General features: G+C 43.1%; 2 protein-coding genes across 4 annotated transcripts in view; one reads left to right on the forward strand and one right to left on the reverse strand.

The window, feature by feature from the left end:
- Window positions 1-21090, reverse strand: part of LOC124797985 (solute carrier family 2, facilitated glucose transporter member 10-like) — a 71068-nt gene extending 49978 nt beyond the window's left edge. The window contains exons 1-4 of the mRNA XM_047261163.1: window positions 20668-21090; window positions 20221-20435; window positions 8312-8692; window positions 6132-6462 (exon numbers count right to left, since the gene is read on the reverse strand). Coding sequence (XP_047117119.1) covers window positions 6132-6462; window positions 8312-8692; window positions 20221-20435; window positions 20668-20977 — 1237 coding nt within the window. The 5' untranslated portion in view covers window positions 20978-21090. The remainder of the gene's footprint in view (window positions 1-6131; window positions 6463-8311; window positions 8693-20220; window positions 20436-20667) is intronic.
- A 475-nt stretch (window positions 21091-21565) lies between these two features.
- Window positions 21566-24524, forward strand: part of LOC124798682 (ERC protein 2-like) — a 482084-nt gene continuing 479125 nt past the window's right edge. For all 3 annotated transcript variants that reach the window (XM_047262184.1, XM_047262185.1, XM_047262186.1), the window contains exon 1: window positions 21566-23526. In XM_047262184.1, the coding sequence (XP_047118140.1) occupies window positions 22597-23526 (930 nt within the window). In that variant the 5' untranslated portion in view covers window positions 21566-22596. The remainder of the gene's footprint in view (window positions 23527-24524) is intronic.

Raw genomic sequence — 24524 nt, forward strand, 5'->3', positions numbered from 1 at the left:
CGCCACACGTAGAGGACGCGCGTAATTGCGCGGCGGCGCTTTGAATGATAGGCGAGTCACAACACTTTACCCCCCTTTGAAATTGTTGCACTAGTCCTGATAGAGGTGTCCGGGAGATGGCTAACGTCCATAGGCGTTGTTTGACTCGCCGTAAAGTCTCGAGGAGGAGGCTTCCCGTACGGACAGAAGTGTCCCCGATGATAACAGGTCGAGATGACAGGAGACGTAGGGGTCGAATCTGCTGGGGCCCCATGCACCAATCTGCCCGTTGTGGCAAGTCCAGTTGATATGACAGGAGACATGGGCGATGGGTCGGCATCCGTTGGAGGAGGAGGCGAGTAGATTTGCTCTGACAGAGGATGGTCATCCGGTTCCTGCATGGGCACGTCTCCTGGTGGCGTCCGTTCTTGTGCTGGCATCGCGATGATGGTGAGAGGGCTGTGTTGTGAGTATTGAGAGATGCCAAGATCCCGAGCATCAGGTAGAGCCGAAGGTGGTGTAGCGGCATTCGGAACAGGCTTTGCCGGTACACGAGGCCGAAGCTGGTCCAAATGACACACTGCAACACCCGTGTCCATCTGGATTTCATACAGGTGTCTGCCACAGTGTCGGAAGATGCGGCCCGGGCTCCATTTTGGCCGCCTGCCATATCCCCGTACCCAGACGAGGTCGTCGGCGGTGAACCGGCGAAGTGAAGGCACCCACGGCCGTGAGGTGGAAGGCCGCAGAAGATGAAGTAACGTGCGGGGCTGTCGGCCATGTAAGAGCTCAGCCGGGTTGTGGTCACCCATGGGGGTGAAACGGTAAGATGCCAGAAACTAGAGAAGCACATCAGCAGCAGCAGAAGAAATCAGAAGTTTCCGCATCTGAACCTTAAATGTGCGGACCAGTCGTTCAGCCTCAGTGTTTAATTGTGGATGGAACGGCGGGGCCGTGACATGCATAACGCCGTGACGAGCACAAAAATCCGCAAATTCGGAAGAGGCAAATTGCGGACCATTATCAGTAACAAGAGTAGAGGGGAGGCCTTCCAAAGAAAAAATGCGGGCGAGAGCACTGGTGGTTGCCGTGGTGGTAGGCGACATGCAACGGACAATGAAAGGAAAGTTAGAGTAGGCGTCAATTACGAGCAGCCAATAAGTAACTAAAAAGGGTCTCGCAAAGTCAGCATGAATGTGCTCCCAGGGCTTCTCAGGCGAAGGCCACGGTGACAAAGATGACTTTGGGGCATCGGCCTGTGACGCACAAGGGCCACAGGCAGCGACCGTGTGTGCTGTTTCAGAGTCAATGCCAGGCCAGTACACATGACGGCGCGCCAGAGATTTTGTGTGGGACACACCCCAGTGCCCTTGGTGAAGGAGGCGCAAGACCAAAGCATGCAAAGACGCAGGTACCACAACACGCGGCGAAGCATTGTCAGTGGAAAGGAGGATAACAACAACCCTAGCCGTGAGGCGGTAGCGCAAGGCGCAGTAGTTCCGCAACAGATCAGAAGTCTTAGCGAACAGGCGATCTGGCCAACCCTTCTGAATACAGTGTAAAACCTGGGAGAGGGTAGGGTCAGAAACCGTAGCAGCCGCCAGCCTGTCCCCAGTGATGGGGTCCACAACCCGCTGCTCGGCAACATCCAGGTGGAAACACAAAAGTTCATCCCTATCGAATGCCCGATCAGGACCCATGGGAAGGCGAGACAGAGCATCAGCATTTGCAAGTTGAGCCGTTGGCCGGACATGAATCTCATAATTGAAACGAGACAAGTAAAGAGCCCAACGCTGGAGGTGGTGTGCACCGTTGTCGGGAAGTGATGATGATGGATGAAACAAGGAAACAAGTGGTTTGTGATCCGTAACAAGATGAAATTTTGAGCCATAGAGAAAAACACCAAACTTATGAAGAGCATAAATAATGGCCAAAGCTTCTTTTTCAATGTGAGAATACTTTCGTTGGGCATCCGTGAGCGTTTTGGAGGCATAAGAATGGGTTGTTCCGAACCGTCAGAAAAACGGTGCGCAAGGACTGCACCGACCCCGAATTGAGAGGCGTCTGCGGCAAGAACAAGATGTTGGCCAGGTCGATAAGTAGCCAGGCATGAGGCCTGTTTCAGCATAGTCTTCAATTTCTGGAAAGCCGCATTGCATGACGCGGACCAGTGAAAAGGCACGTTTTTATGCAACAGGCGATGCAACGGCTGAGCCACCGAAGTCGCAGACAGTAAAACCTTGTGATAGTATGCTATTTTCCCCAAGAAGGCCTGCAGTTCCTTAACAGATGTAGGGCGAGGAAGGGCATCGATTGCAGTGACAGTTTGCTGAAGCAGACGAATACCATCCCGAGAGAATTGAAACCCAAAGTACGTGATAGATGCCTCAAAAAATTGTGATTTCTGAAGATTACACTTAAGACCGGCAGTCTGTAAGACGTGACAAAGTGTCCGGAGATTTTGAAGATGTTCTTCAGTGGTGGAGCCAGTGACAACAATGTCGTCATGTAATTGGTACACCCTGGGGCAGGGAGCAATAATTGTTCCAAGAATCGCTGAAAGAGAGCAGGGGCGCTAGCAACCCCAAATGGCAAGCGTTGGTATTGATAGAGGCCGAAAGGCGTGTTAAGGACCAGAAACTGCTGGGAAGCAGCGTGGAGAGGAAGTTGATGATAAGCTTCTGACACGTCGATTTTAGAAACATACTGGCCTCCAGCAAGTTTAGTGAACAGTTCTTCAGGAAGGGCATAGGGTAAGTGTTGATGAGGCATTGAGCATTTACAGTGGCTTTGAAATCACCACAGAGACGAATATCACCATTTGGCTTAGCAACGACAAAGACAGGAGAGGACCACTCACTGGAAGCGACAGGAAACAAGACCCCTGAAGTAGTGAGACGATCCAACTCCCGTTTTACCCGATCATGAAGGGCCACAGGAATGGGCCGAGCCCGAAAAAACTTAGGCCGAGCAGTGGGTTTGAGCATGATATGAGCTTCAAAGTTGTTTGCAAGGTCTAACCCAGGAGAAAAAAGGGACGAAAATGTCATCGACAAGGAATCCAGTTGAGCATAAGGAATAGCATCAGAGACAATATTGACAGAGTCATCTATGGAGAACCCAAAAACGTGAAAGGCATCGAAACCAAAAAGATTATCTGCGTTACTCTGGTCGACCACAAATATGGGGACAGTGCGAATGACAGATTTGTAAGATACCTCAGCATTAAACTGTCCCACGAGAGAAATCTGTTTATTGCACGTCCGTAATTGCCGGAGTGACAGGTGACAGGAGTGGAGAACCCAACTGAAAATACGTCTGAGAATTAATTATAGCAGCAGCAGCAGAACCGGTATCCACCTGTATGCGAAGATCTCAACCAAGGATTTGGACAGTGAGGAATAACTTCCCTGAAAGGGAAGAAGTGCAATTGACAGACAACACAGAATTAGAATCAGCGTCATGTTCATGAACATCATGTATGCGGTCAGGTTTTCAAACGGAAGACACATGACCTTTCTTTTTGCAATTGTGACACACAGCCCAATGTTGGGGACAATCCTCGCGTGAATGTTTCGTAAAACACCGCGGACATGAAGGAAGTTGCCGGGGGTTTTGCTGCAGTTTCTTAGCGGGTTGTTTACGGTTAGGCCGAGGCTGCACGTGGGAGCGCACTGCGGCCACGTCGGCCGGCGGGGACGCGCCGCACGCGTCATCAACAGCGAACAGAGGTTGTATTTCCCCGACATCACCTCACGCCTATATCTGCGCCCCAGCGGCGCGAGAAATTTCAAAAGACTGCGCAATGGAGAGAACTTCATCTAAAGTCGGATTTGCCAACTGAAGGGCACGTTGCCGAACTTCTTTGTCGGCATCCCGTACCATGGAATCGGCATAGGATTCTTTGTGAACGTCAGTAACAAATTGACACTTTCGACTGAGGCTGTGAAGTTCAGCAGCCCAAGTGCGATAGGATTGATGTGGCTGTTTTTGACAACGATAAAAGACAACACGAGAGGCTACCACATGCATTTGCTTTTGAAAATAGACAGGCAGAAGTGAGCACATTTCAGCAAAGGACAAAGACGCAGGATCCTTCAAAGGAGCCAATTGCGACAACAACCGACACATTTGAGGTGAAATCCAGGAAAGGAACAGAGACTCACATGGTTGTTCGTCCGTGACATGAAATGCCAAGAAGTGCTGTCGAAGACGTTTTTCATAATCGGACCAGTCATCCGCCGTCTCGTCGTAAGGAGGAAAAGGAGGTATAGCCAACAACGAGAAACGCCCAGCATTTGACGCCGCGACGAAATTGCGAATCGCCGCTGTTAGAAGCGTTTGCTGTTCAAGGAGATTTTGCAATAGTTGCTCAACAGTAGCCATGGAAACCTGTGGGTCAACGGTGAAAAGGAAAAATCCCCTACCTCGTCGCCAGTTGTTATAACATCAAGTTTAACAGATATATTTCAGAACGACATAACACATATAAGTCACAGAGTAAGTTGACAAGCAAGACATGTGTACACGTTAGCATTCAAATGAGCACTGAGTCCCAGTCTAGCGGCCGCTGCTCGGCTGGCCGCTTAGGTGGCGTAGCTGCTGCATGGGTGGCAGACAGCGCCGCACGTAGAGGATGTGCGTAATTGCGCGGCGGCACTTTGAATGATCGGCAAGTCACAACACCTTAGTCCTCCTTTCCTCTCCAAAGTCTTTTAGCTGCTATTTAATTTGCTTTCCACTCTGCCATTCTTTTCTTGTCTCTCTACTGGTGTAGATTTTCCTTTCCCCCTTGGTAACATGTTCCAACTTTTTCCCCACATTTTTGTCTGCCTTTACGTAACTTTTGTTGTCACTTTAATCATGTTGCTTCTACTATTTTGGAGTTTAAACATTATATTTAAGCCAACAATTAGCACAAATTCCACTAAAATGGAACTGAAACTCTACTGTTAGTCTAATACCACTAACAGATCATTTCTTGTACTTTCTCTATTATCTGGATCAATAATTTTGAGCAAGTTTTCCCTCCCTTCACCACTTGAACAACCTACTCTTCCTATACCACTTTAATATTGTTTTTCTGCTATGAATGCTTCTGTCAAAAATAATTCTGTTATTTATGTTTAGAAATCAGGTAATCAGTTCTTCTTCTTATTTGTAAATACTGTTAACATTCACTCCAGAGGTCAAATTTCAGAAGAATAGAGGTTAACTTTCTTACAATGTTGTTAGTGCTAGCCCAGTTAATCTAATTACAAATCCTGATAACATTAGGGTTTACTTTACGTCCCCCTTTAATTGGCTGATAAATCCGTTAGAAGATCGGAGTAAGGCAATGGCATACCACCTCCAACAAATCCATGCCTAGGAAAGCAAGGTGCTGTTTAAACCAAACTTAGCATGAATGGTGTCCATGTTGCTGTGTTAATGGTAGTCAATGCATGGGACGATAACTGGTGATTCCCTATTCCAGCTGCTGCCTGTCTCTGACCACTGGTGTACGATGACACAAAACATTGCAGCTTATTCAGTACTTGTTTTCGAAAGGCAAGCATGGAGAAGGCATTATGATGTGCTTCATGCACAATAGGGCAATCCTACCTTGTGGTGGTCAGATGTGGTTGACCGCAATCTTGACGACAAATATGCCTGCACTCATGTTCCCATGCAGTCCAACATCAGGCCAATGTCACATATGAACACCCCACAAATCTGGATACGCATGATTAGAACAGCCAGCCGAAATGAGACATACAATGAGGCCCCTTTCACATTTTTAGGTGCTCATGACACTGACTCATATGAGTACACAGTGTCTCAGAGTCCTTCTCAGTGAAGATTTAACATCTGATGGTGTTCACGACCCTTTTATACACTACCAGCCCTGGTAAGAACACTACACATGAACAACATTAACTGCACTTTGGTAACCATTCAAAGAGAATTGCAACTCTATTTACATACTCACCAACGGTGTGTACGTGGTCAAAGTTACACTGATATACAAAAAGGTCTGGGTGATTTACATTTTTGCCATGGAGTGCAGATTATTAAGCCTGTTTTATGAATTTTCTTAAATTTAAGAATAAATAACTAAAGCAATAAGAAAAGAAGAACAGACAGATGCTACTACACAGTGACATACATACCTGCAGGTGGCTGGGCTTCATGTTGCATGCAGCGTGGTGCTGGTTCTGCAATGAGAGGCACTGGTGTCGGGAGCATGGGGAAGGGTGGTGGTGAACCTGTCGGTAAGTCTGGAGCCACAACTTCACCGACACTGTACTGAATGAGTTGAGGCTGAGAGGAAATGGAAGGGACTGCATTGCATGGATTTGTCCAGCTTGTTGATGAGCCACCATATGCTGAGAAAGCACCAAGCAGAGCAACTGATAACATTGCACATGTTGTAGCCACTAGCAGAGCAGGACGTCGTCCAATTCTATCCACCAAGCACACTGACATGCCAGTGAAGCATACCTGTAAGTAACAGTACCATTTTTTTCAACAGAACCATATTAAAACTAATTAAAATTTTGTGTAATCTAACATACACAAAAAGGGGTAGCATACCACCAACTGCACTCAAAAGGAAATGTCTAACAACAATTTATACAAATATTAAGACTTTAATAACTTGCAAGATACACAGGGTGTTCCAAAATTATTTCTTCAAATTAATACAGGAGTTAGACAACATCAAAACAAATATATTTAGTTATGGCATGTATGATCCCTGACAGCTATTTCTGATGCTAGGAACGATCTACACAGAAAGTAGTTTAGCATACTATTATAGCAGACATCTACAGGAAGAGCTTAAATGGGCGACTATTGACCTGTATGCACAGATCATTGGTGTCACGATTGTTTGAAGATTCTTGGCATGTCCACAATGGTATCAGCAGTGATAGCAATTCTACCGATGAGGTCTTCTGAACACTGGTTTCATACACCAGCTGCTTCCTATACCCCCACAGAAAGAAGTACAGACATATGAGGTCAGGTGACCTGAGTGTCCAGGGCAGGGGGCCACCTGAGCCAATCCACAGTTTTGCTAAGGTGGCTCTCAGATCACTCCTCACAGCAACGTTGGAATGGGTTCATGCCCCATCGTGCTGGAAGTACATCCTTTATCTAACATTCGGAGGTACATTTTCCAGCAGTTCTGGCAACACACGTTCCATGAATACACAATATCCGTTGAGGTGGAATGGAAGAGCCTACCATAGAGAGTAGCAGTCCAAATATTAACACCGAATCACTGTCGATGAGCACATGGTCAAGTACCTTGTGGATTCACATGTGCCCAAACATGCAAACTGTGGGTACTGAAACAGCCTTCATGAATAAACAAAGCCTCATCAGAATACAGGACCTGGGCACACTCTGTACAATGACAACTGCTACACACTCCCAAATTACTTCCCGTATTCATATGACAGAGGACTTAATGCTACAAGTACAATTCACATGAATAGAAAAGAGCATATCAACAAGGGCTCCCATATGCTGGGGCAAGAGGAGACCGCAGCCTCCAACCCCAGTTAACAGGTAAAGGAAACAATATTGTGTACTCAGGTGTTTCTCTTTCAATACAACAATTTAAAAGTCAGAATTATGCTGGTTTTTAACAGAGCTGGATCTGGAATGTTTTTGTGGCTACTTACATGTTGCCATTTGTCGACCTGGAATTTTTTCATTTCCTTTATTTAAGTGTGTACGGAAACGCATTTTATTTTTTATTTCATTTTTTTAAATGTAAAGAACTACCTGAAGTGCCTACATAAATGATGAAAAAAATCAAACTGATTGGTATTAGCCCTGTATTCTACATAGTTCGTTAATTTGTAAACTCCTATATCCACTCCTCTCTCTGTTAGTGGTAAAGGTTTGCTATTGCTTCAACAACTCTTGCAGCATTACATAACTTGCAGAGATTGAATTTATTTATAGGAAACTTGTCTCATACAAAAGGAAGTAACTATATTATGACTAAATCTGCATACATTCTAATTCCTTATCACATATCTCTTATTTTCTTATATACCTAATACTTCAGAAAATTCTTAGTTTTAAACCTTAATCAATACACTGTAGCATTCTTTTTATATTCCAAGTATTAAAAATTGAGCACAGCTGATACTACGTCAGTTCCTCATCACTTCACCAACAGCCTATACCAACTGACTACATCTTTCACTGTTTACAGAAAAATTATTTTTCTCTTGAGTTCCAACTTCTCTATATAACAAATTCTGCTATTAACCAAATTTTACTACAAGGTACGTTCTAGTTTTATGGAAATAGGCAAAAATTTAATGTTTACCTTCACGATGCCTATGGTAATATCGGTGACAACTCCTGCGCTTTCACTGCAGACACCAAGCAGGGCAAAAAGACGACGAGTGTACAATGCCACCGATGAGTGTCCGGAAAACTGCACCACAGACACCAAAACCAATGCCAAAGCTAGTGTCTCGAGCAGGCTCCCAGCTGCTGCCACTGAACTACTTGACCCTCTAGTGCTGGGGTCTCCGGCAACATGCCGCAAAATGGTGAAGTGAGGAGACGGAGGCAGACGAACGGCCAGCACCGCAGCAACGAGTGGTGGGAGAATACCTAAGCTCGCTGCTGCCAGCCAGTGCACACCACCACCTGCGACACTGCCAGCCAGGACTATGCCGGCTGCTGCCCCCAGATGGAAGGCCTGCATAAAGAGAACAACTCAGATATATGCAATGTCACTCAAACATTTTGGTATGTTTCCAGAATGAAATTTTCACTCTGCAGCGAAGTGTGCACTAATATGAAACTTCCTTGCAGATTAAAACTGTGTGTCAGACTGAGACTCGAACTCGGGACCTTTCCCTTTTGTGGACAAGTGCTCTAACGACTGACCTACCCAAGCACAACTCACAACCTCTCCTCACAGGTTTAATTCCGCCAGTACCCTGTCTCCTACCTTCCAAACTTCACAGTAGCTCTCCTGCGAGACTTGCAGGGCTAGTGATTTCTGGAAGAAAATATATTGCGGAGACATGGCTTTGCCACAGCCTGGGGGATGTTTCCAAATTGAAATTTTCACTCTGCAGCGGAGTGTGTGCTGATATGAAGCTTCCTGGCAGATTAAAAGTTTGGAAGCTAGTAGACGAGGTACTGGCAGAATTAAAGCTGTGAGAACAGGTCATGAGTCACGCTTGGGTAGCTCAGTCAGTAGAGCACTTGCCCACGAAAGGCAAAGGTCCCGAGTTCAGAGTCTCGCTCTGGCACGCAGTTTTAAACCGCCAGGAAGTTTCATATGGTTTCCTGCAATTTCACTGAAACACATCATAGAAGGTTCAGGTAGACTCGAAGACAGAAAGTTACACAATTATCCATACGCCAAAGACAAATAAACATTGCATCGAGTATTTACAAATAATGTATGACTGTATTCACAGGGCTATAATGCAACCAGGACACTCATTCCTAACTATGCCCTGGTTCAGAAGTACTGCAACTTCATGTGTACACTACTCCTGACTCACAGAGGTTAAAACTGAATGTAATCTCTTATAGTTATTTTTTTAGATTACGAACAAAATAATCATAATTAGATTTAATAGTGGATGAGATGCTATGACAACTAGTTCTTCCTGTATCTTCACTTTCATTAGCTTTTTTCCTGTGGTGATTATGGCAAATATTAAATTAATGTTTCAGTGAAAAATAAATAAAATTAAGCTGAAGCTGTGATAAACTAATTCTGGAAGGAAGATAATCAGCACAAAGAGAATATAATCATATTTCAGGTGAATGTATGTCCAGCCATTTAGACAATGTCCACAAATGTGTGTGGCTAACTGAAAGTATACCAGCTACTGACAACAGAAAAATTTCGATGTGTCTGCAGCACTTAGACAAATTTGGGCTATGAATAAGCTTCTCACACTACAATTGTCATGTCTGTTAATTGTCAACCAAATGCGTATTTAAATGAACACTGCTCAAGATTGTTTGGACTTGTTTTAAACAGAATTCCGGTGAGGTGTTTGGACATTCCATAATCACAGATGAAATACTGGTTCACAATAAGATGTCAGAGATAAATGAACAGTCAAAATGCTAAATGAAAGAATGTGCCATAGTATCAAAGAAATGAAACACGGTTCCATAGCAGGAAACCTCAATGCTGTTATTTTTTGCATACTCATGGAGTAATGCAAACATACAGCCTCCAAAAGCGTAGAACCACTACACCACTACAAACACTACTACTGGAAACACTGAAGGATGCTATACAGGTTAAACAAACTATATATTTTCAAATTGTTTACAAAACAACATTATCCCTTCAAAATACTCTCCATTACAACAAATACATTTCTCCCACTGGTGCTTCCACTGTTCGAAACATTTTCTGTAGTCATCTTTGGAAATGGCTGACAGCACCTCCTTCATTTTTCTTGATTTCTTCAACATTGTCAAGTTAAGAGTCCTTTCATGCCCTTTTTCATGCGCAGAAATAGAAAAAAGTCACACAAAGCCAAGTCAGGCAAGTAAATCGCGTGGGGCAGCTGAACCATGCCCTTTTTAGCCAAACACTGTCTAACAGAGATGGCTGTGTGTACGAGTGCATTATCGTCATCGAAGAACCAGTCTCCTGTCTGCCAAAAATCGGGTCTTTTTTGATTAACATTGTTGTGCAATCTTCTTAAAACTTCCAAATAAAAGGTTTGATTGACAGTCTAACCTGGGGAAACAAACTCTGAGATTCAGGCAGTTGACGGATGTCCAGAATGAGGTTTGTCATCAATCGACATGTCGCAATTTTTAAACTGAGCAGACCACTCGTACACTCAAGTTTTTCCCTTGACGTCATCCTGGTAAGTTAAACTAGCCATCATAAAAAACTAAACAAAAAAAAAAAAAAATGGTGCCAGCACAAACTATCACTTCATATGAACAGAAGCAGCCAGGTCAACAACACAGGCAGTACTGAACTGGCAATGAATTTCGCTATACACGCCTAGCAGCAGAAATGCGTACCACACAAGCTCCATCCACGGCAATGTTATTCCGATTATTTTGGGTACCCCCTTGTATGTTGGTCCCAGTCAAATCTCAAATCATTTCTACAATACTGTATGACTTTCACTTTGAAATGTTTCCATATCTGCCGTACTCTCCTCCAGTATTTTCCTAAAGCATGTCAAATACTATGGTATCCGAGATCTTGCAGGTAACTGGTTTTCATCCTGTCTAGCTACAAGGGTGCATTAAGAAAATCAGGAAGTGTAAACCATTAAACAGCATCTTCAGAATGGGGTACCTTCACTACAGGAGTATCACAGAGATTGATATTGGGTGCTCTTTTGTTCCTGTTAAGCGTAAATGATTTTCCATCATATATCGAAGAAGAATTAGTTCTCTTTGCTGACAATGCAAGTATTATGATCAAGCCTAACAGACCACAGTCAACACTTGCAAAAGTAAATAATATTCTCTTGAAAATTAATAACTGTCTCTCCCAATGGAATGTCACTGAATTTAGACAAAAAACACTAAATACAATTCAGTTCTGTAAGAGACCAGGCTAGACTAACGGAAAAATGCGGGAGAGTAAATCATTAAATGAATCAATATATTCTAAATTCTTGATAAGAAACTGAACTGAAAGTCACATGTTCTAGATCTTAAATGTCTACATTCTGCAACTTTTATGTTATGAATAATATTAGATTTTGGAATTGAAAAAGTAAGAAGATTGGCTGACTTTTGTTATTTGCATTCACTAATGTCTTGTAGCTTCATGACGTGGGGGAACAAGTCTCCAACGAAAAATGTCTGTTGCACAGAAGCCTGAAATAAGGCAAATGTGTGGTGTCCACTATAGAACCTCTTATAGACAGCTCTTTAAACAGCTGGGCATATTGACAGCATCCCCACAGTACATTTAGTCCCCACAAAAGTTTGTTGTTAACAGTCAATAACCATAATTTGAAAAAGAAAAGAAAAACTATAGTAACATTCAAGAAATATGCAGACCAGTCACATTCTTGTGACCATGGCGTATGGTCTACATCAGCATGCAATAACCAGTCACCGAAGAGAGGTGGTAGCAGTAGCAGTGGAGGCTACATAAAGCGTATTGGGAGAGGAGGGGACACAGAAATAAAGCAACTTGTCTGACATCCAAAAAGGTACGGCTTTCAGGCCAAGGGTGGAAGCATATCTGAAATTACTAATGGCTAATTTTGTAAACTGTTTGTGTGTTGCCATGGTTAATGTGTATTGTGTAATATGTATTGAACATGACAAGATGGCACTATCCAAAACCAAAAGCAAAGCAGAGGCAACTGTGGTGCACCACAGGCGATAGATGACATGGGTGAATGACAGCTGTGGAAAGGTGTGTAGGCGAACAGTCATTGAACTGCTGAGCAACTGAACACCCAGATGAACCAAGGGGCTACCAACAGTGTCTCCTCAACAGCTGTTCAACAAACACGGCTGCACATAGGCCTCCGCCGTGGGCGCCTGGTTTGTGCACCCACTCTGACTGCCGTTCATCGGCGATGAACGCTGGAATTTGCACATCAGTACCACAACTGGACATTCACTGAGTGGTAACAGGTGGCATTTTCAAATGAATCATAAATCACATTTTATGCTCGGTCAGACAGATGGCCATTAACGTGCATGAAGTGAAACATCTGAAAGCAAATACCCTGCATGCATTACGGTCTGGCAAATGTTTTCACGGCATTCCATGGGTGATCTCATCATACTGGAAAGCACAATGGATCAACACAACTATGCATCTATCCTTGGGGAACATGCCCACCCCTGCAAGCTGTTTGTTTTTTCTTGGCACAATCTCCAGCAGGTTAATGCAATGCATACCACAGCTCGCAGTGTATGTGCGTGGTTCAATGAGCACAAGGGTGGATTCACTGTATTCCTCTGGCCACCAAACTCCCCAGATTTAAACCCAGGCAAGAATCTCTGGGACTACCATGATCGGGCTGTTTGCGCCATGGATCCTGAACCAAGAAACCTTGTGCAGCTGCCCATGGCACTACGACGGAATACCTCCACATCCCTTCTGGCACCTTCCAGAATCTCACTGACTCCCTTCCTGCCACACTCTCAGTGATCCATTCCACAAAAGGTAGTTATTAAGGCTTTCGGCAGGAGCTTGCATTAATGTGACTCAACAGTGCATAATGCTAGGACAACAAATTATCACTCACTCAGCCTTAATATGGCACAGAAAGAAGTGAGGTATTCTGCTGTAAAAATCTCTTGACCAGCTATCTAAAGATATAAAGAATTTAATCAATAACAAAAATAAATTCAGACACAAGCTGAAATAATACCTGCGTGACAAATTCTTCTGCTCTATGTGTGTGTTGAAGAGGAGGAGAGAGAGAGAGAGAGAGAGAGAGAGAGAGAGAGAGAGAGAGAGAGAGAGAGAGAGAGAGAGACATTGAACATACTTGAGTATCTATCACTGTATGCATGGGAGGGGGGATCAACTTAAGAAACAAAGAAAATGGTCAGCATGTTGTCGTCCATACTTTCTATAAACACAAGCTGTAGTAGGATGGCTTGTGTGCTCAATGATACAGATAGTTGTACCATAGAAGCAACCACAATGGAAGGGCATTTTTGGAATCATCAGAATAACCCATGGTTGCTGCAGAGGGATAGCAGCCTTTTTAGCAGTTGCTGGGCAACAATGTGGATGATTCACTAATCTGGCATTGTTATATGTCTTGCTGTGCTGGTACTGTAAATGGCTAAAGGCATGGGAAAATTACAGCCATAGTTTTTCCCAAGGGCATGTAGCCCTACTGTATGGTTAAATGATAATGGCATCCTCTTGAGTAAAATATTCCAGAGGTAAAATAGACCCTCACTCAAATCTCGGGGCTGGGACTGCTCAGGAAAATGCTGTCATCAGGAAAAACAAAAATAGCATTCCATGGGCCAGACCATAGAATGTCGGATTCCTTAATGGGGTAGGTAGGTTGGAGAATTTAAAAAGGTTAATGCATAGGATGAAGTTAGATATTGTGGGAATTAATGGAGTGTAGTAGTTAGATGAACACAGGGTTGTCAACACAATCAAATAGGAATACTACAGGAGTAAGCCTAATAATAAACAAGAAAATATAAACATGGGTAAGGTACTATGAACAGCACAGTGAACACATTATCATAGCCAGGATACACACATAGCTAACACTCACTACAACAGTAAAAGTTCATATGGGTACTAGCTCCACAAATGGTGAAGAGTGGAAGATTGTATGATAAAATAAAGAAAATTATTTAGATAAGAGAGACGAAAATTTAAGTGCGGTTGGTGACTGGAATTTGATGTAGGAAAAGGAAGAGAAAGAAAAAAGCAGAACGTGGACTGGGAGAAAGGAATTAAAGAGGAAGCTGCCTCGTAGAATTTTGCACAGAGTGTAATTTAATCATCATTAATACCTGGTCTAATAATCATGAATGACAGCAGTATATGTGGAAGAGATGTGGAGACATTCAAAAGTTCAGACTGATTGTGCAAGGGGTCCCAGAAACGCTGCAGCAGACATCAAGGGGTTATATCGAAAAACACTGGATATTTCAGAGAATCCAGGTGAAAAATAAACTTCAGACGGAAATCCATGTTTGAAAGCATCATCCATTGAGACAACAGAGCATTTCATTCACAGGTGAATGCATCCCTACAGAGCAGCTAGCTCCATCTTCTTCACTGATGAACATGATAATCAGTTGTGATCACAGAATAACAATCAACATTTCGAAACATTCTGCCTACTGTCCATCCGTGTATAAAGTAAAGTTTGCTGCATAAGGGGTGGCCTGGGGGCAGGCTGGGGACCTACAACTTCGATGCTCTGTATTGTCATTGGAAAACGTTTCCAGACAGGGGTTCCTTTCCTTGATTTGTTCGACAAGACAACCCCTCAAAGTTTGTCACAACAATTTTTTTGGGGACCCTGTGTAAGGGTAAGACAGAGATTTCAAAAACAAATCTTAAACTGCAAGTCCTGGGGCAGATACGGATTCTGATCATAATTTACTGGTTATGAACTGCAGATAAAAAATCAAGAAGTTTCAAAAAGGCAGAAACTACAGGAAAAGAAACCTCAATAAACTGAAGGACCCAGAGGTTGTTCCGAATTTAGAGGGAGCATTGAGAAACATCAGACTGAAATAAATGCAAAAGACTACAACTGAAAATGAATGGGTTGCTTTGAGAGCTGAATTACAGAAGACAGCAGAGGATCACACAGGTAAAAAGAAAAGGCCTGGTAGTAACAATCCTTTGATAACTCAGGAAATATTGAACTGTAAAAAATACACAAAATGGCTAAGCAGGAATGGCTAGAGGATAAATGCAGAGCTGTATAAGCATGCATAAGAGGGGAAAGACAGATACCATCAACAGATGACATGACATTTCCTCAGAATGATTGAGATGCTTGGGAGAGTCAGTCATCACAGGATTATTCCACTCCATGTGTGAGGTATTCAAGACACGCGAAATACCCTCGGACTTCAGGAAGGGCTGTAATAATTCCACTTCCAAAGAAAGCACATGCTTACAGGTATGAAGAGGTCCCTGCAATCCAACTGGACAAACACAGTTCAACACTGAAAGAAAATTAAATAGGTGTTTATATGCAACACAACTGAAGAAGAGAAAAACAGTTCTAAAGAAACGAAGATGTGTGTGCAAGAGCAACAATACATTTTAAGTACTGAAAAGTGACAATAAGGGCAACATCTCCGACAGTAGAAAAGTGCTGCTCAGACAAAATTTTGAGATAGGAGCACTACACACAATCTAGCGCAGGATGTATCAATTAGGGTATATACTGACTGCCTAGCCATATGTTAACTCTATCATAAAAGAATTAATGTGGTTCAATGTTTCCACAGAATGCTGTTATGAAATTGCCACTTGTTATACTGACTGATTATGTAAACATGAATACACTAAAATAAAGATGCTAGAAAAATTTGCGGTCCTATAGTAACTCTCAAATTTACATTAACAGCACAAAGGAGGTGTAATTAATCATCACAAATGTAAATTTTATAAGTCCCAATCCAAAAATTGGTAGGCAGCAATTTTTCTTCTCCTCACTTCGCTGTTTCCTGTTAGCCTCTAAACTTCCTCATACAAACATGGTCTTACAATGTACATTACATGTTTGAAATATTGCAGTCTACGTCTTCCCCTGCCTCTCATGCCCTGCATTATCCCTCCCACAACAATAACCAGAAAACTGCTGTCTCACTAGAGGTGGAGAATTAATTGGTCTCTTCTGTTCAAAAACTTTGGTAGCAGAGATCTTTTATCTCCTATGCTAATAGTTTCTTGATTTGCGAACTTTGCTGTCTTACAGATCTTTTCTATCCTCCTCTAGCAGAAAATTTAAATTACTTCCACATGTCCGTTGTAGACCTTTGGTGCATGTGACATTTCCAAGCAACATGAAGCCAGGTTCTAGAAAAATCTATTATTAAATCCTTTGTCTCTGCAAATTTGGTTTCTCAACACAAGCTGCACCCTTTTCTTGCAGCAGGCCAACTTTGCCTACATAATTTTGCTCTTTACCTACATCAGTACTCTGCAAGCCACCATTCCTGTACCACTACTAATCATTTCCTTTCCTGTTCCATTCACAAATGGAACAGGGGAAGGACAACTGTCTGTATGCTTCCATATCAGCCCTAATCTCTCTAACCTTATCTTCCTGGTCCTTATGCGAAATGTACATTGGCAGCACTAGAATCACCCTGCAGTCAGCCTCAAATGCCGGTTCTATAAATTTTCTAAATAGTGCTTCTTGAAAAGAACATCGGCTTCCCTCCAGTGATTCCCATAACAAATCTAGCAGCACACTTCTGAACTGCCTCAATGTCTTCCTTTAATCCAACCTGGAATGGATCCCAAACACTCAAGCAGTATTCAAGAATAGGTTGCAGTAGTGACCTACATGCAATCTTCTTTACAGGTGAACCACACATTCCTAAAATTCTCCCAATAAACCAAAGTCGACCATTTATCTTCTGTAGCACAGCCTTAGGAGCTCGTTCCATTTCCTACTACTTTGCAACATCATACTCAAATATTTAAACAACCAGCCTGTGTCAAGCAGGACCCTATTAATGCTGTACTCTAACATTATAGGTTTGTTTTTCCTACTCATCTGCATTAACTTACACTAGCTGCCATTCATCACACCAACAAGAAATATTGTCTAAATCATCTTGTATCCTCCTAAAGACACTCAACTTTGACACTTTGCCACCACAGCATCATCAGCACACAACCGCACATTGCTGCTCATTTATGTGTATGGAGAACAGTGGTCCTACCATACTCCCCTAGGGCTGAACTTTTGTCATTTGAGGTGATTTTACTTCCAGAGAAGTTAAACATGTTTATTGCATGCAATTGCTAGCGTACTCCAAAATCGGCAAAATCTGCAAATATTAAATACATTCAGCTTTTTGTCTCTCAGTTGAAATAACAAAACAGCTCAAAAGTATTTGAAGAGAGAAAAAAATAAAACCAGAAATTTGAGAAAGTTATAGCTTCTACTGAAGTCAGAAGTTAGGAGATCAGTTAGATCATTTGAAAACATTGAGAAGAGTTGCAAGTGAACCTGCACAACACAAGGTTGCTCTATATGTATTGCAGACAGTATTACACACACAAAAGGAGACAGAAAAAAACTAGACAATACATATTAGGCTATAATGCAGGGCAGCTACTCAAACTTGAAAAATGTATTCCCTGAGAAATTAATATGTGGGGAGGAATATCATGTCATAACAAGCTCCTGAGAAATTAACAGTGAGGGTTGGGAGGGCGGGTGTTGGAAGGGGCGGGGGAGCGGGCGGGGCAGTGTTTGAGCATCTCACAGTAACGACTTTTCTTTTCTCTTGGCTGTAGTTTAACTGCAGTTTTTAAACATCAATAACTTATATGGACTAACATTTAAATATATAACATATTTTGAAATATTAAGTATTTTAAAATTTATGATTTATAAGGCTCAATAAAATTAAATTCCAATGTTGGTAATTCTGTGAAAATTCCATATTATCCAGAAGAATCGCCAACCTGTAATGTGGGTGAAGGCTTCTGGGGCTACTGTCATCTTCAACAAATACACAGCCCTGATAACGGCCACTTGCCACTGTAGCAGAATGCTGGTCTACATGGTAACATAACTGATCGACAATAATAGTTTTTTGCAGATATAATATAATTGGATATACAAAAAAAAAAAAAAAAAAAAAAAAAAAAAAAAAAAAAAAAAAAAAAAAAAAAAAAAAAAAAAAAAAAACGTACTCACCAAGTGGTGGCAGAAAAAAACACATATAAAAGTTAAGAACATACATACACTAGGTGAGTAGATTTTATCTATCCAGTTATATTATATTAACATAACTACTTGGTCAGCTACTTGGACAAGTTTAACTGAAAATATTAGAATATCAAAGGAAGAGTTAGGAATGGTGTATTTAAACTTCCAGGAGTATTCTGACAACAGCAAAAGGAGGAGGATCAAATGATTTTCTACCAAAATGAACTTGCAAGTTTCCAATAACGTTTCATAGACTTAATGACTCCAAATAACTACAGATGTGGATGTTGTTATACAACAGTTCAGCAAGCAAGGAAGAAAAGGAGTGACCTAGTCACACACACACACACACACAATTTCATTCATTGTTCTTTTGCTCTGAACCACCTTTGATCCTCCATCTTCTCAATCATACCACACTTTCCTGGATCCTACTGCACTTTTTTCACCTGTAGGACTGTTTTGGTTCCCTTGATCAATCAATATACTACTTGCAACCCTTTCTGGTATTGCTTTTGTAATGTGCCCATAGAAAGATGGTCTTCATTCCTTTATTGTGGTTACAATCTTACCAGTATTTTCATACAATTCCTTGCTTTATGTCAAATGAAATTTAAATGCATCTGCTGTCAATTTACTTATTTTGGCCTCAGGATCTTCTTAGAAATGTCCTTTCTTTTTTTTCTATTTCTGAAAGCGACTCCCTGGCAATAGTCTCTGTAACATACAAACATTCAGGTTTAACTACACTATTATCACCATTTTTTTTATTTGGCTTTTTAAAGAGCACGTAAAACCGTTAGATAGCTTTAGTTTTCTTGTCCTTATCCTTTCAAAACTACTGCTCTTTTTACTATGTGTCTATCATTTTCTGCTGTCCACAGATTTTTGATTCAGGCTCCCTTCTGCACTGACTGGCAATGGTAGCTAAAGCTTGTCTTTGGTAAAAATGAATATATTGTTGCCCAAAAAGGTGCACTACACAGTGGCATAATGGTCTATGTATGAAGATGATTAGAGGATGTCAATTCACATTTTCTGAGAATAGATATAGAAGATCGGGGCAAATGAACTTCTGTAATAACAAGATTACTTTACACAAATTCAGAGATCACTCTCCTGCCAACAAAGTCAGATAATCATAAAAATTATAAAACCACTCAAAAGGTACCATTACTTTTGGTAGGTAGTGTTTCTAACACAGTATTAGAACTTCACACTTATTTGATACGACTACTCGAGACAAGTTAACAATCTTTACTTTAAGGCAAATTCACTGAAAGGTTAAATTTTCAATAGCAACAATGATAAAAGCTGATGTATTACATTTACAGAAAGTTCTTTTAAGCACACTAGGGTTAAAATAATTAGTTGTTGATACAGCCGCTATGGAAAGTTCTGAACAGTACACGTTCTTCAGCTGACTTTCACAAATCTTGCACTCCACAAATGTATTTATAGAAACACATTCTGAGGTGTAAGGACTTCCAGTAATCAACCTGTGCCACAATCTTTAGCCAAGACAAAACTGAGCAACGAAAAATTTAATGAACATGGAAAGATACAATAACTGAAATGTGAAGAAATATCACATCAAAAGCCATCTCATTTTTCTTAGGTAAAAACCAGGTAATTCTTACAGTGGAGATATAGTTGCGATTATTGCATAAAATTTGATATGCACAATTGTATTTACAGCCACCATACCACAAAGTCTAACAGTCAAACAATATTAGCAAGAACACTCTCTCACTTTTTACAAATATCATACACTGAAATAAATTACTTGCTAAAAAGAAATGGGTTCATCTTAATAACTTCTTACAAATAGAAAATATCTGGTATATACCTGTACAAGCTTCCCCCGGGACACAGGAGTAGCCAATTCTGCTAAATAAACATGCAGAGCAACTGCTGACAGTGCTCCACCAAAACCTGCAACCAGGCGCCCACATAACAACATTGCATATGAAGATGAGAGTATAGAGACGGCTGATCCAACACTCAGCATTATGTTTGCACATACAGTGCTCCAACGCCGACCAAGTCTGTCAACGGGTACACCTATAACAATTTTGAAGCTGGTGATAATATTGCTGGTATGGTGCACAGTAATAATATGTAAATACCGAATATAACCTTATCATACACTTAATTCCATTGGAAAATAAAGACAAACTTGTTCACGAGGTATGTCTGCTTGAGAACACAAGGCATCGTAAAATATACATCACAAATATTAATGACTTACTCGATATGTATGTTGCATGGCTACAACGAAGGAAGTATTACTTACCGCCGAAAACAGATGCCATTGCGGCTCCTACAAGCCACATATTGAATGTCATATGCTGCTGAAGGCATGTCAGTCTAAACGAAAGTTCCATCTCGTGAAGAATACTGTCATTTGATCCTATGTCATAACCAAACGCCAAGCCTCCCAGCATCGCCACTGACGAAGCAAGGATGGCATGGCTCTGAGATTTGTCTGTGACTGCATTATTATTGCTTTTTATTATTACCGGCGGAGGTGTAACAGTCACAGACTTTTCCCTTCCCTCTTTTTTTCCACTTAGTAAAATCGTTGTATCTTCTTCGTCGGACATAATGACAGTTGTTAAGGCTCTTCAAGACATCACACAAATCAAAATCAATCTGCAAACCAAATTCACGCCAAATAATGTCGTTCACCTACTTCAGCACTAACAAATGCGTGTTTCTTAATACAAATAAAATATGAAAACATTGTAAGACAACTAAACAACGAATTTGTCTTTGACTCTGAAGATATTCCACCGGCTAGGACAGCGAAAGGGAAGAGGACGACTCGACTTTGTCTTCTCCCTCCCAGTTAATGCCAGTCCGAAATAGTTCGTATAGAGTGTACTTTGTTGCTTGTACTGCTATAAGGATAGCAGTACATCACATTCAAATAGCAATTATTTGTTTTTATTTTCCCCTTTTTTTAATAAGGTTGCGTCAAAATTACGCCATTTCGTTTTAGGAGGATAAATATTTTCTGCCAGATTTCAAATATTTAAAAAATTGTAACTGAATTAATTTATTTCATAATTTTGGGTCCTGAACTCATCAGCACACGAGAAAGAAACGTATTTCTCGTAAGGGCCAGCAGATGGCATACCTCGGCAATTCGTGCGTGAAGTGCAGTCTGTCGGTGAGCAGTGGAACTACACGATCGACATCGGTATATTTTAAATGACACAGTGAGAGCGGAAATTTCGTACTTCCGATTTCGCCGTTGCTAAGGGGCAGTGGAAACGTAAGTGCGGCATACATAACTAGTTTCGAATCAGTGTTCTTTGAAGTAACTGGCAAGGTGTTTCATAGTGTAGGGAGAACATAATATTCTTGACTAGAATATACAGTGTGGTCTGAACATGATATGCTGCTTAATAACAATCGCCGTTGCTACGAATAAACCGATTGGGATGATACAGTTGACCGACCGCAATTACATCAGCATGAAAAGATTTTTATGGAAGAACCGTTGTTCGGTGACAGTAAGGTTATCCATTTAGGTGATACACGATTGTAAAAGCGACGGGCAAGTGATGTTTCGCTCTTAAACAACTTCATTGAATTGTTATAAAAGTGACTATTCTGGTAAAAATGTCTGTTCGTGTAATCTGAAGAAGAGCAGAGACAATTCAGAGAGCTGTGTATGAAAAATATTATTAGTAAAATAAAGGCTAACTGTAAGATTGGAAGACGTGCCTTTGGAAAACAAAAGCATCATCTTTGTGAGAAACATTGTTGGACGTTTCCGTGGAGCAGAGCCGACGCGTTGATCGAACGGAGCGCACGAGGATCTCGCTCCCGCCAAAAGAGGGCGGACGTCGCGTCGTGGCGCGGCGCGGAGCTGCGCAGCCAGTTGGCTGGAGTACGAGAGCGGTTGGGGGGAGGCCTTCATTGATCAGCGGCCGGCGGAGAAGAGGAGCTGCGGGGCGCTCCGCTCAGTCGGGCAGTGGTGCGGCAGCGGTGCGCGTGGGGCATGTGACGCACGGCGCGGGCGTGCGGTGTGCGGTCGAGAGGGAGCAGGCGAGTGCGGGCGTGCGTGCGTCGATAGCGGAGACCAGAGAGCGATAATGCCGCCGTCTGCGGGCGGTCTCGGACTCCTCCTGGCACTGGTGGCGGCGGCTGCGACGACGACGACGACGACTGCGGCAGCGACTCGAAGCGGAGGAAAGCGCAGCAGCGGGCGGTCATGTCGTACGGCGCCCCCTCCAATCTGAGCGGGGGCGGCGGATACGGCGCTGGAGGAGGCAGCGGAGCAGTCGGTGCCGGCGGGAACCGATCGCCGCGGAGCTCGCGCCGGCTGGCCGGCGAACTGCCCACCGTAGACCGGTCGCCGTCGCGCTCCAACTACGGCCTGAGCGGCGGCGGCGCCACACGGGGCAGCCCTCTGGGGAGCCGCAAGGGCGCGCGCTCCCCACCCCCGTCGGCGGCGGACGCGCAGCATGCGCAGCAGCAGCAACAGTACCAGCAGCAGCAGCAGTACCATTCGGCAGCGTCAGCGTCCGCCGGCTACATGGGCTCGCCGTACTACGCGACGCGCGACGACGAGCTAGGCTCGCCGGTGATGATGGACGAGCGCGGCCGCGGCCACCACCGGTCGCGCTCCGCCTCGCGGCCCGCCATGGGGGGCGGCGGGGGTGGCGGCGGCACGCGCTACCAGTCGCTGGATCGCAGCGGGTTGGGCGGCGACGCGCACGAGCGCGAGTTCGTGCCCATCCGGGAGCCGCGCGAGCGCTCGCTGGACCGCGGCATGGGCACCGGCCGCGACCGCTCGCTCGACCGCGGGGGCGGCCTCTACCTGGACGACGACCTGTACGGCGGCGGCGGGGGCGGCAGCCGGTCGGCGCGCCAGTCGCCCAACCCGCACATGATGGCCTCGGGCGGCAGCGGCCGCGACATCGTCGCCGAGCTGCAGCAGCAGAACAGCGACCTGCAGCGCGAGCTCGCCAACTTCAAGAAGGAGCTCGAGCTCACCAACCAGAAGCTCGGCTCCAGCATGCACAGCATCAAGACCTTCTGGAGTCCCGAGCTCAAGAAGGAGCGCGCCCTACGCAAGGAGGAGTCGGCCAAGTACAGCCTCATCAACGACCAACTCAAGCTGCTCAACTCCGAAAATCAGGTCTGTACCGCTCTATTTTCCTATTAATCCTTACTCATCCATCCACATGTATTCCACGTATCCTACCACGAGGGAGGACACAGGGGACGTCGAACAAGTCAGAGTTTGCGTTACCTTAGAAATATAGCTATGATTAATTGTTCCAGTAGACTGAAATAATAATTATCGTTTATGAAAGGCGTAAATCAGCTTATCCTATCTGTCAAAGGCTTTTCACATACTCTATTTACACTTCTAAATAACCTACCAGAACACTGTCTTCCCTGATTGACGAAGACGACGACAATTCTGAAGAAAGTGTTGCTCTGGGATTCTGCGTGTCTCTAAGACACTCAGCTTAAAAAAATTGTATAAAAAGTAATTAGATGCCGATTCTGTTTGGAATTACTATATCGTATGGTGTAGTAATGTCAATCACGGTTCACTCGAAACTGAATTTTATTTTTTTACCAAGAACACCATTAATCAAAATCACCATAAGTATGTAAAGCACGAAAAGAAGCTATGACACCTACGTCTTTTACAATTTGCCTCTAATCGAGACATCCTCCTTGGCTGAGACTTGGGAAACTGTGCCGCAACAAACTTGGAACCGTTATTAGACCGTTCTCAAATTCACATAGAAAAGTAATGGAACACTCAATGCACGTATAGATGAGCTGCACACGGTATTGCAAAAGATTATACACATTATAGCTGCAAGAAGCCACACAGCCTGAACCCTTTTGATTTCATTCGCTAACGTCTGCTACCGCTTTGCTTATGAACTGACTGTCAATGTGCACGGCTGCAACTTAATTTCATATTAGCGTTTGCTTACACTATTAAAATTGATTACTCAGCCTCACATGACCCCATCTGAAGTCTGGAGGATGAAGTACGACGAACGAGTTCTGCAGATGATAAGTTCTTCAATAAACTTCATCAGTAGATGCACACATCGATTACATATAAACACCATCCTGAAGCCACAAAAGGCTGTTGTCTAAATTAGGCCT

Source organism: Schistocerca piceifrons, chromosome 5 (genome assembly GCF_021461385.2).
Source record: "Schistocerca piceifrons isolate TAMUIC-IGC-003096 chromosome 5, iqSchPice1.1, whole genome shotgun sequence".
Taxonomy (NCBI): Eukaryota; Metazoa; Arthropoda; class Insecta; order Orthoptera; family Acrididae; genus Schistocerca; species Schistocerca piceifrons.